Below are 12,985 nucleotides of genomic sequence, written 5' to 3' on the forward strand. Positions count from 1 at the left end.
CTGAACCCAGAGCTGCTGCTGCAAGAGGTTAGACGTGGCTTGAGTCTAAGGCAAAGTGTAGATGACTGAGACAGCCATCCCTTGCCCATCTATTCAGACCAGGACCAGAGTGACACCTCAGAGCTCCTATTTAGTTCCGTATAAACCTTTATGGTCCAGAATGGAGGTGCTAATGGTGGTTGCTAAGGATTGTAAGCACCTTTAGATATTAGATGCTGCCAATCCATGCTGAATTAATGAGGCTTAGGGAGCCTAAAGTTGGCATATGGTGGGATTTAGATCTGCTTACGGCTCGTGGCAGTTTAGGACAGGGAAGGGATCAGGCGGAGTTGCCTGTGCAGGGGAGGCACAGCTCCAGCCCTATGCCTGATCCTTGCTGTAGAAGTATTTCATGCTTCTAGCACGCATGCAAGGATGGAGATGGTGCCAGCCAGGCAGTTTCCCTCCACTTATGCCAGCCAGCATCAAGAAAGTGCTTCAGCTTTTCTCTTCGAGCTTCATTAGCAGGCTCCAAGCACACATCCCCAGCCAGGAAATCAGTAAATACATTCACACTTCCAAAGCAAAGTTAGGTCATGTGAGGAGCACTGGAAAAGTTCGTGTTTTACTGAAGGCAGCGGGGAAGGAAGAGGTGATGCTGAGTGCTCTGCAAGACCTGTCCCCTGGCTGACAAGCCATCAGCCTCAAGTTTTGGTATTTATCTTGGAGCTCTACCAGTGGGGTCGAGATGTGGTTTGCTGTGTTACTGCCAAGTCTCCCCTGGACCCCTGAACTAATGGATGTACTAGAGAGAAAATACCTGTGCTAATGGGTAGTCCTTAGGTCTTTGTCTTCTGCAGACCTCGTGGCCATGATGTGAGGTTCTCCCATTGGGCATGTGGAGAGGGAAAGATGAGGCAGGGAAGAAGCTTTCCGTGATGTTGAAACGTTTTATTTTTCAGGGAGGGGGCATAGCTATTTATTTACTTTTGATGGAGCCAGGGCAAGCCATTTGTTTGATGGATTAGGCAGTTAGTTTTAATTTGTCAGGTTGCCTAGGGTACAGGACAGGCAGGTTAGCTGGAGCAATTGTCTCTATACAAATGGAAAGAATAATGTCCTGAAGAGACAGCATTAAGAGGGCTGCTCTCTCCTCTGCAGACCTTTCCAGAATACTTACCCTTTAAATCCCAGTAAAGTCTCTTGAGGAGACCTGAGTTAGCAGTTAGAACTAAAGGCTTGTGTGGCCTTTTAGCTGCAGACTAAATACCACCCTAATAATACAGCTGTTGACATATGCATTGCTGGTTTTTTCCCTCACAGGAAAGGCTTGATATAAGCTGGATTTTGTTTGTTTGTTTGCTTTTAGTGTGCTGTTGCTAATACGTCAAGCTTCTATTACCATGAATTGCCAGGTGTAACAGCAATATATGTAAAAATAGGCCATTAACTCAGTGACTTGCAAAGGAGAATATTATGAGTCTGCTCCTCTTTGGCCAGAGAGCTTACACATTACTGGTAATGTCTGGCTTGACTGGGCCCCAGTTTCGGATAGGATGGCTTATGGGTACACCAAGCACACATATACATTAGAGTGGGCAGAGGTACAGTATACTGCCAGGGATGATGATGACTACTGGCTTCCTGCGTGCATCTTTGCCCCCCAGGGAAAATGTGGGATACTTTGCCCTCCCATGAAAGGAGATGGTTGCAATTACTTTTGTAGAGTAAACACGTCCACAGCTCAGCAGTGTGACTGACTGATGTATGACTAGCTTCTGTTGCTCTGCTTGTGAATGTCGTAGAGCTCATCTCATTTACAGCAGCTTCTCCTGATTTACCAACCCTGTCTCTAGAGAAGATTGATTTTTTTTATACAGAACTAGACAGTTTCTTTTTTTAACAACACAGGCCTGTAAAATCAAAGTTTGACTTGTTTTTTCTAAGAGTGAACAGTTCCCAAGTGCTCATGTTGTCATTGGTAGGATTCAAATAAAATTTGAGAGGCAAAAAGGCACCGAGTGCTCACGCTGCTGAAGAGGTTGTAGTGGTTGTCCTGCTTGAGTGCCACGGATGCACCTGAGGCGCAGTTCGCTTCCATGATTGCCTACCAATTAGTCAGTAGCTACTTCTGCAAAGCATCTCTGTATCTCACTGCAGTGACGAGAAACTAACTGCTTCAGTTCCCAGTAACTTACCACTTCGATTCCCAGTAGTAACACAGAAAAAGATACAGCAGTACAGAGAGGAGCAAGATGAAGCAGGCAGCGAGAGGAGTTTGCCACAGAAGTGATGAGCACGTGTGCCAAGGGATGCTCACACTGCAATACAAGGGCCGCTGCAGCACCAAGCTCGCCCTGCCTACCCTGGGAGTTCACTTACCAGTGTAGAGAGGCATACTCCATAGCATGCCCAGAGCGAGGTGCGCCCACGGCAAGTCAGCCACGGGCAGCTGGAGAGATGATTCGCATTTTCTACCTGTTCACCTGAGCATGGGCATTTCCAAAGACTCAACAGAAGCATCAGATTCTTTCCAGAGATGGAAAAGACAAAGGGAATTTTCCAACACAAAGTTTACCTTTGTTGTTAAAAAACCCAGTTTATTCATACCAGCAAAGACCCCCTTCTCAGTGGAGAGTTTTCATAGCTTTGGTGAAGACTTTGCCTTCGAAGGACACAGTTGCAGCCCTGGCAGTTTTGTTGCTTCAATGGGCTCTGAAACACAAGTTACCCTCAGCACTTCTGTTTGGAAATGCAGAACACTTTTAGACTGTTCTGATAACGAACCACAAGACCCTGAAATTCCCATTACAAACTTGTCACAGCAGGAACCTAGTTTGATAGAGCTGTTGAGTTGCCTGTGTGACATATCCTGCACTGGTTCCCAGCTCTGAAACCCAGGTCATGCAGCCTAGAAATGATCTGGCAGGCATAACCTGTCCAAAAAAAGAAAAATAATGTTATTTTTTAGCTGGATCAGTTCAGGTGGATCTGACTCACCAGGCAGCCATGCAAGCACTTGTGTTGGCACTATGGAGGAGGTGGCATACAGAGAAGAAGGAACAAACCACCAGAGGGCAAGGGACCACAGAAAATGTACACCAATCCGTTTTCTCATGCTTTGTCATTGTTCACTTTCCTGTAAGAAATACTTTCCTATTCATTCCCACCTCCACACCCTGCTCTCTAGATGTCAAGCGTCCCGTACTTTTTTGAGACTTCACTCTAGACTTTCATAGTCAGCAGAAGGATTTAAGCCTCAGCAGGGGCCAGCTGACACAGCTGCTAAGATTAGATCCCAAACAGCTGTGTAAAAACCTTGTGTAATCAGCAAGAAAGGGCAAAGAACAAGAGCGTAAGAACAGAGCAGCGGAGGGTTTGAAGCCCCCCTCTATCCTTTCTTATGATAGCCAGTAGCTTTACCATGTCTGCAATAATAAAGCATCTGAGGGCCCAGTGGTGGGATTGAAATGGGATTAAAAAGAAACAAAATTATGGACACTCTCAATTCAAATCAGGGCTGATTGTCTTGAATGAGAGAACTCAAAAGGTCTCGGCTTAGATACCTGTTTAGGTCAGCTGTTGGTCGCTATAGGAGTGGTCCTTTCCAGCACCAGGTATAACCACTGCCTGCATTGCCATCGAGTGAGACAACTTGTAGGTCTCAACTTGCCCAATTGGTAGGTGTACAATGTGGTCCTTTTTGAGTCTTTTATGACATTTTTCTGTTAAGCTACAATTCCTGTAATCTGTCTATAAGGACTGTAGACCTGTGGGGTTTACAGCATCTGCACATAGCCACATTTTGGTCAGGAACAGGATCCTGAGTGAGGAACACCAAAGCTGAAAGTGGAAACTTCTCTTAAAGAACAATTTGGGGTGAAAAAGCAGAAGTTCAAGTTATGCACAATTCACACTGATGAAGCACAGGCAGGAAGAAGCCAGGTGCCTTTGCAAGTGCCTCGCCAAGGGCACTAGCCCTTGGGTGTGACAATTTTGGCCACGTCCCTGCGAAGGAGCCCATCATCAGCTGCCAAGGAGGGAGGGGGGAGTTTGAACCTGAAGCTTTCCTCCCCCTGTGGCACTGTCCACCCAGCACCTTCCAAGCTCTAAGGGTATGCAGGATATGCCTGGGGAAGGAGGTGCTCCCCTGAAGGCTTTGCTCTTTTCTCATATCCTACTAGTTTGCTATGAAGTGGCAAATCCTCTCTCTTCACCTCCTTGTCCAGACCAGCATTCCACAGCAATCGGCCACACTGGGCCTGCTGCTGCGGGCAAGTCAGCAACGCCACTGGTCCTTCCCTCTGCCAGAGCTGTCAGCTTTTGCTGGTGCTATAGCAAGAATAAATAAAAACCCTCAAATAAATAGGAAAAGATAAGGAGGCAGATAATGTAATTCTCATGACTGATAGTATTACTCAATTTAGACATTAACATTCTAGCTAAAGCTTTAAACCTTGGATTTACTGAGCATGCCTGTTATTAATTTTGCCTACTCAGACTGCATTTGTAGCAGGTAGGTGTATAATTTAAAAATGACTTTGAATTAGGTTACAAGTTAAGCATTGCAGAGACAATGACTGTTTTTTTTTTCCCGGGCTGCTGATGAAAGGCCTTACAGGATTTATTATTACTCTTGTGAAGGTTTGGGAGGAGTGTTTACTGGATTGATCCACAGACTGTATAATTCCCTGCGTTCCTCTATTAAAATGATACCTGTAATCCTTGTTCCGTAACTAAGAAATGACGCATAGCAGGTCTGCATCATTACCCTGCTATATCTTAAATCCTTTCCTTTCAAAGCTGCAACCAGAGTCGATTATTCTCCATCCCTCTTGATTAGGTTTCTGCTCTTGGACAGGTTACAGCAACCACCAAGCCCTGCCCTGTAGGACAGGGACACTGTGGAGGAGGGAGCACCCAGAGACCCTCACAGCATTACACACACAGTGGCTCCGGGAACAGCCTGCTGCAAACAAGAACTGGGGCATTGCCAGCTCCCCTCCCTTCTCCTTCTTGTCAGCTGGGTGAAAAGGGGAGTATCCCTGTGGTGCTGGGCCCTGAAGAGACTTTCAGGAAGATCTGTGGGGAAAAAAATATAGTGGTGGCAGGCCTTGATCCATCTAGTTCTGCTTATAAATGGCAGTGTTTTCCCCTTTGTGAATTCACTGGCTGTGAAGTTGTTTCACATTATTATTATTATTATTATCATTATCATTATTATTTACATGTGGAGACACTTCATGATTTAGGAGAAGGATTTTTGAATATGTGTATAGCCTGTTTTCACCATGCACACACATACATGCATATATATGGAGAGAGGGAGAGAAAGCAGCGTCAAAGTGGGATCAGTGTGAGTGGTCAGAAAGCAACTCTGTCAGCATTACTGCGAGAGCAGTTTTGTTCATGATGTTCTTTACCCCATCTGCACACATATAGATAAATAAATTGCTTCACTCCCATGACAAGTCCATTGAACTCCTGCCAGACTTTACGATTCTGCATTGACCCACCAGAATTTAAAATAGATTATTTTGAAGGTAAAAAAAAAAAAATCCAACCCAATGAATATAGAGGCTGTTATTTATTCTGTCTCATCTTTGTTTTAATGTCAGTGAAAACGTAAATACAATGGAATATAAAATCTCTTTCCAAATGCAAACTCGTAGTTTGAAAATCTGGGATAAGACCATTTCTGCTGAAGTCAGGAAAAAATTCAGTGACTTTATTGATTCCATACCTTAATATCCGTTAACATTAAACTGAGTGCTGCTCTGATACCAAGGATGATTTATTGGAAAGCAATACCAGGGCATGTCATACCTAGTCACTAAGATTACCTCGGGCTTATTATCTCTCTCTCTTCTAACTGAATTTTAAAGATTAGTATTAGATGATCATTGAAATTAAGGAGCCCTGTTAAAGGCAATCATGTGTTTCATACCTTGCATTGCTATTTAAAGAAAACTCTCCTGATACTCTTTATATCCATTACCTAAGACCAGTGGACAAAGGCAGAACAGAGGAAGACATGTATCCTAAACTGTCAAATAACACCCCCACCCCCACCTCTATGCTTTCACATAGGCACAACACAGGCAAATTGTTTTTCTTCTTTTATAAGCTGTTCCCAGATACTATGATTTAATTTTTATATCAAGCCAAACCTGGGCACTCAGTGAAGACAAAAGATTTTTTTTAAAACAACAAAATCCAGATGTTTTATTGATGATGTGCATGCATGATGATATTGTGACTTCTTAAAACAACTGTCAGTAGATCAGAAATAATACTAGATGTTAATGTGAAAGGCTGAAACAATGACAGTGTATTTCCTCGCACGCTTCCTGAGCTGGTATAGTGTGGGAAAGCATTTGCTTGTAACACCATCGTTATTTTCTCTTTTGTTGTTTAGAACAGACTTAGGTGTTACCATCAAGAGGAAGTGTCGATTTGTGGCAGTAGAGCCCCTCTAGTGAGCAGGCAACTACAGTGGAATTGTCTCCTGGCTGCTTTGGAAATGACAGCTATATCAGCACAAATATTCAGACTTCTTTTTTAAAATGCAGTATGCACTTAAAGATTAAGAGTGAATATTTCATTACTAGTTGCTTTCGTTTTCCCAAGACTTTCTCAATTCATCAGTGACCTATTTTTAAAAATATATATATTGTGTCACAACCACGATTCAAGGCTCCAGGACACACTCACTTCATCTCCTGAGCACCTCTACTATTTTCAGACCATGAATATTAAGAAGGAAAATGGCCCAAGTAACATGAATCTGAGACTCTAAGTCTTATGGAAAACTGATCCTTGAAATGGGCGGGGACCTTTCTACAGCACTTAGTGGGCTTTGGATGGGGCGTGTGGGATCACAAAGAGATTATGCATTTCTTCAACCCTTCCTTTCCGTTGTGGATGAGCAGGAGTGGGAGCACTTTAGCGCGCCCCGTAGGCACTGGCATGTCTGAGCTTGCTCCGAACAGCTTTTGTGCATCGCTGCTGGACCACTTCATCAGCCCCTCTCCTACACCCCTAACTCTGGCACTGGCCAAAACTAGACCAACTTTATGTTTGTCTCAAGTCTTTATTTACATTTTCAACCACCAGTAACTAATTTAGGTCGTTGTTGCTGTTGGCAGCACTACTTCAGTTTGTATTCTTTTTTTCTGTTCTTTTACGTTTTGTTTTTCTGAAGTATAAGGATTTGTCTTAATGGGACAGACCTGTGCAAGCATATGCATCTGAGAAGGCAAAAAGATTTATTGCATCTTGGCTAATACAGAGGAAAGGGGAAACAGCCTACATAATGAAACAGGAGATTCAATTTTAACTACGTAATTTCTCTCGTATCTCCATAGTACTGAATACGCAAATATAAAAGATGATAATCTACCCCCTCCTTCAAACATATCAATGCACAATTAAAACTCACAGAGCTTGACAACCAGTTGTCAAGTTGTTTAAGCAATTGTTTCAGAATATGACAGACAAACTTATAAACAAAACGTAGAGCACCAGATTGTGGGATGAGGCAGCATCATCACGTGGCTTCCTCAGTTATCTCAAAATTTGGAAAACAAAAAAATAGAGGAATACTTTTTCTCCTTGAATAAATAACAGTTTAATTACATCATAGAAATAAAATATGATATGGTAGGAATACACTGGAAATCTTACAGAAATACTATTCTGCTACGGGTAGGTAAATGTCAAAGCTACTTTTCATGACAATCTGAACAGTACTTGTGTACAAACTATTATACAGGTTGCTAATGAAAAATATTGCAGCAGTTGCAAGTATGTAACCAGCTCAAACAAACATCTAATGATACAATATTCTTCTAAGAGGAAGTAATAATGTTAGATTTACAGACAATAAAGAGTTATGTTCTGCACTTTGAAACACTGGAAATAAAAAGCTCAGTTAATCCAATTTATTTACCTCATGTTATCACAAGGAAAGGTTTTCCTTTTACTATGGAACAGCATCCCAAGAGACCCTGTAAACAGTTTATTCAAAGGTAGTATTTGAGATGTCACAGCAACTTCAACAATTGTCCAAGTCTACAATTACAGACTTCTTCGGCCACTGCTTGTACACGTGATGTTTTATTTTTCACCTATTTACATACATTCAGCTCAATAACAGCAGGTAAAATGTGCCATCTCTCTCACAATAGACACACGAAAATTTTCATCCAAAGGCCAGTGCAAGAAGATGTGGTTAGTGATTGCACAGCACTGAGATTATATTATACAAATATACAATTAGACTGTTGAGAATCTAACTCTGCACGCATGTGATGTAGATGGTCTTAGTAGATACGCAACACCAGGAGTTGGTACGTATACGTAACTGCAACTACCGCTGGTTAGTTGATGCTATCGGTGTGGGTGGACATGGAACACAGTATCATTTGGCTGTGCTATCACCAGGTGAAGGTAGGCAACTGTAAATTAGGAATACATAAAGCAGAAATTTAAGTACAGCTTATCTTGGAATGGCAGCAGATTCTGCAGATTCACTAAGCAGTTCTGCCTAGTGTGCAACACGTCGGGAAATTGTTGCCACCTCTTTAATATATGGTTCTAAGTGAACCGACACAGTTCTCAGAGCTTTAGAAAAACTCATTATGCAAATGAAGATATGATGGTAGACAGTAACATTTCACAGGATGCTATTTCTTATTATATCAGTAAGCACCAAGTTAAGTGCCAAGTCAGCCCCATTGTCCCATAATTTATAATGTAAAATTTAGAACTTGAATGCACAACTAGAGTCCACAAAGTTTGATTTTCATTCACAAGAAGACAGTTTCAATAATGGCTCTTAAAACACCTTTGCACTTCAAGTGGGCTTTCCCCTCCTTCTCCAAGAGGACTGCTTTAGGATGGACTAGACCTAGATATGAGAAAGATCTTTCAGGAGGACTTTCACATCCTCTGGTTTTGGCTGACTGCCACAGCCCCCTTGAGAGCGTGGTGCCCTGTCCTACCAGTCAGGTAAGTGTCAGCGGAGGGGACAAAGGAGAAAAGCTCCCCTGTGTCTTCCAGCTGCTGCTCAGCACCTCGCATGATGAGATCCTCAGCAAACCTGCACTTTGCACCACTTATGTCCCCACAGAGCCACTGGCTGAAAGTGGCTGTGCCGTTTGAGCTACCAGCTGCTCTGGCCTGCACTGAGGTATCGGAAGTGCCGTGGGGACACCACAGTAGCCAGGGACCTAGGGCTCCCGTCTCCCCCCCGCTCTCTATAATCCCAAGGACAGTCGTTAGGGCAGCCCAGGTTTGGCTCTACTCTCCCAGTGCCACAGTCACTCCTCTTGAGGCAGGTGGCAGGCAGCTAAGCCTCCTTTGCAGCTATTTTGGCAGGAATCAGCCAGAAGGGTGAAGAAGTGGTCCAAAAAAGCAAGGCAGCAGAGAAGAGGACCCCAGACCTTCTGATTCAGAACAGAATTACAGAATACCCATGCCTCAAAGACTATCTGGTAACATGCTCCTTGTGAAAGTCACAGGCTTCAGAAACAATCCCACCATGAAACAGTGTCACCATTTTCCTTCAATAAATTCTTCCTCGAAGCTATAGCGTTAAACCTTGTCAGCTGTATCCCAGTTTCACAGTGAGATCAACCTCATTTCAAGCAATCAGATTTGAATACTGACAGCCTTAAAACAAATCACCATTTATTTCTGGCTTTCTCAGTTTTTAGCAGCACCGACAGCCACTGCAAGTTGTCAGCGCGGGCTCATGCCTCTTGTTTCCCCTTATTCTCAAGTGCAACTTAAAGGTTGCTTTCTCTACACACGGATAGACCTTTCAGAGTGGTTTGGGATGTTCTTAATATGGTGCTTTCATCAGTTACCAGTTGGAAGAACTCAATTTTAGAAACAGAGTTTGTGTGCAAAGCGTGCAACAAGAAATACAGTTTACATTTGGTCATAGTGTCCTATCTTAGTTATGCTACCATGACACACACCGATTAGTATACTTACACACACGCACACACACGTACACACACATAGATATTTATTTATTTATATACACGCTCACACAGTAAGAAAATGTCTGACAATATTTCCTTCTCTTCTAGTGAAGACAGGAGTTTGGCATCTCAGGCTCTGAATCTACTTAAACCTGGGATACAGGAACGCGACACACTTCAAGTATACGTTGACTGCACAGTGATAACATCGCACTTTGAGTCTGACACATGCTGTCTTCAGTGGTCCAGCACCAGCACGTGGCTTAAAACCAGCTGCCCTGTTAAAATGAGCCAAAATTCGTGACCTTCACTTTTTAGAGTTCGTATTCATGCAACACCCAAGAGCAGGGCCATTGTCGGTACAACCATAAACATCCTTCTGTATAAACGCAGTGGTATTTCGAAGTCTGAACCAGGGCATTCCTCTCTTACACGCCTCCTCTATTCCTTTGTTGCTGTTACTCTCATATGCATGTGAAAGTAAAAGGTAGTGAGGAAATAATTTTAGTAAAAGAACACAAAACCTCTCCTCTAAGTCCACAGAAGACCACAAAAAGTGTAAAATTTCCAAAGCAGCTCATAGGAATTCTTCAAATACAGTAAGTGTTTTCAATGGGATTTACATATCACATTTCACATTATTTCCACAGAAGTCTACCTTATCACTTTGTTTAATCGGACAAATATCAATAACACATAATAAAACAGCATACAATTCACGGGACACGACACATTTTACAAAACCTCTAAAACTCAGCACTGCCGCTTTTGGAAAAAACTCAAAAGCTCCTATTACTTACAGACATGAAATACACTTCACATGGAAATGAACAGCATGATTACAAGGCTTTTTTTTCTTATTCGATGGTATTGGTTTAGGATGCATTAGTTTTCAATTAGGTTTCACAATTTTTCTTCATACCCCCAAAAGGAACCATTGCTAGCCTGGTATTTTCTCTGTGCTCTTTCAGGAAACTTACTATTATTTAGTAAACACTTTTTGAGAAAAAAACTTCTGAAAATTTAGCTTGAATCCCTAATTGTAAAACCTGAAGAACTGGATGATGGTAATGCTCTTAACACAGTAATTTCTCAGCTTACAATGACAAACCAAAAAAATAATACAGGAGGGTACAAACACGTTAAGCCACAGGTTTGGTTTTCTCTGTTGTTGATATTTTTTTTTTTTAAACTAACTCCTTTTCTCAAAATGCTGAGAAGTCTCTGACTTACAACGCTTCGGCAGTTGTGTCTGTGGAGACAGACATGGTAACTTTGGCAATCTTAACTGTGCTCTTAATGCAGCTCTCAGCAGCCCTGTGCACGTTCCCCGCGTTGTTGGCGTGTTTGTGCTGGCAGTCAGACTCCATGCTGTTATCGAGGGGCTGTGCGGTTCCTTCGCAGGTGGGGAACATGCTGCGGAAGGCGTGTCGCAAGTCCTTGCTCCTCAGAGCATAGATGATGGGATTCACTGTTGAATTCAGCAAACAGAGCATGCTACAGAAGGCGAAGACAGTCTTGATGAGCTTGTTCATTTTCCCAAAGACATCATACACCATGATGGCGAGGAGAGGGCCCCAGCATATGATTAAAACGACTAGGATAAGGACCAAGGTTTTGGCTAACCTGATGTCCATACGAGTTTGATCAGGCCTAGTGATCTGTACCTTACCATCCTCCGTAGACTGAATGATTATGCTTTTCTGTGTGCCCCGCTGAATCATGCGAACAGCGTGGCTGTGAGCCTTCCACAGTATGTACATGTAGGCATAGACAATGAACAGCAAGAGGACGCTGGTGACCCCGATCCAGAACATCAGGTACGTCTCATCAATGAGAGGGAAAATGTCCGAACAAACAGAATTGAGCTTTTTGCAGTTCCAGCCGAGCAGGGGAAGAACGGCTATCACAATAGCGATAGTCCACATCACACAAAATGCTACGACAGCCTTTGGTCGGGTAACAATCCTTTTATAAGCTAGTGGCCTGTGTATAGATATGTACCTGTCTATTGCCGTGAGGAAAAGGCTACCTACGGAGGCGGTGAAGGAGGCTGTAACTCCACCCAGTTTGAACAAGAAGACGTTGGGGCTGTCCTTCCGGTGGAAAACATGGAAATCCACAAAACTGTAGACAAAAATCACGCTGCCCAGGAGGTCAGCCACAGCCAAGCTGCCGATGAAATGGTAGGACGGCCTGCACCGGAGGCTGCGGGAGTGGAGGATGACACACAGGACGAGAAGGTTCTCTAGGACAGTAAAGGTGCCCAAGGTGAGTGACAGCACGGCAATGGCCAGCTGCTGACTGGGGTTCAGGATCATAAAGCACTCCATATCCATGAAGTTCTCCCCACACTGTATGTTCTCCTCATTATCCTTAAACGTGGACAGGGACTTGTTGTAAAACTCTGTGATGTTGACCTGATCTGAGGGAATAATGCTCAACAGGGGATCATCTCCCGCAGTCATTTTTTCTTGGAAAGGATCACCCCTGAAAGAAGAGAGAGGGAACTTCTGGGGGTAGTATCCCAGCTTGGATGCCATGTCGCCTTTCATGTCTTCGTACTGGATATCGTTGGAGCCCACATAAAGGAGATCTGTCGTGATTGTTCGGAAAGTTGTATCTGCGAGGCCATCTAGGATTGACTTCATAACCCCAGTCTTGTTGGCTTCAAAGAGACTTGGGGGTGGGAAAAATGCATCAGAGGAAATCCTAGAAGGGGAAAAGATCAGACTTCATTAAGATAAACAGGGAGACAAACTCCACAAACTATTTAGTTGAACTGTGTCAAAAAAAATCCACCTTTATCTTGTACTCAGTGCAGGTCTAGCCTTGGCCACCTGCAGGAATTGGGGTGAGTCGAGCACTCAGAAAGAAATCACTAGGATTTCACTAAAACTGAATTTACACTAAGAAGTGACATGGAAAACAGAGGCACAGGGAATTGACTATTCTACAGGAAAGTAATTTTCATTTCTCATCAAAACCTTCCAAGCTGCTCCAGCAGAAAGGTA

At 43.2% G+C, this 12,985-nt stretch overlaps 1 protein-coding gene across 2 annotated transcripts; it reads right to left on the reverse strand.

The window, feature by feature from the left end:
* Positions 1-10,680: 10,680 nt before the first annotated feature.
* On the reverse strand, positions 10,681-12,679 carry CNR1 (cannabinoid receptor 1 (brain)). 2 transcript variants are annotated; one of them, XM_010144865.1, is made up of 2 exons: positions 12,557-12,622; positions 10,974-12,481 (listed from the first exon to the last, which is right to left on the reverse strand). In XM_010144865.1, exons 1-2 carry the CDS (start codon positions 12,620-12,622, stop codon positions 11,201-11,203), a joined length of 1,347 nt encoding a protein of 448 aa, XP_010143167.1. In that variant the 3' UTR covers positions 10,974-11,200. The 2 variants fall into 2 exon arrangements, with proteins under 2 accessions (XP_010143166.1, XP_010143167.1); XM_010144864.1 differs by having other exon boundaries at positions 10,681-12,679.
* Positions 12,680-12,985: the final 306 nt, after the last annotated feature.

This window comes from Buceros rhinoceros, unplaced genomic scaffold (genome assembly GCF_000710305.1).
Source record: "Buceros rhinoceros silvestris isolate BGI_N320 unplaced genomic scaffold, ASM71030v1 scaffold681, whole genome shotgun sequence".
Taxonomy (NCBI): domain Eukaryota; kingdom Metazoa; phylum Chordata; class Aves; order Bucerotiformes; family Bucerotidae; genus Buceros; species Buceros rhinoceros.

Coding starts and splice junctions, on each gene's coding strand:
- CNR1 (XM_010144864.1), bottom strand. CDS start 12,622: ATGAAGTCAATCCTAGATGGCCTCGCAGATACAACTTTCCGAACAATC.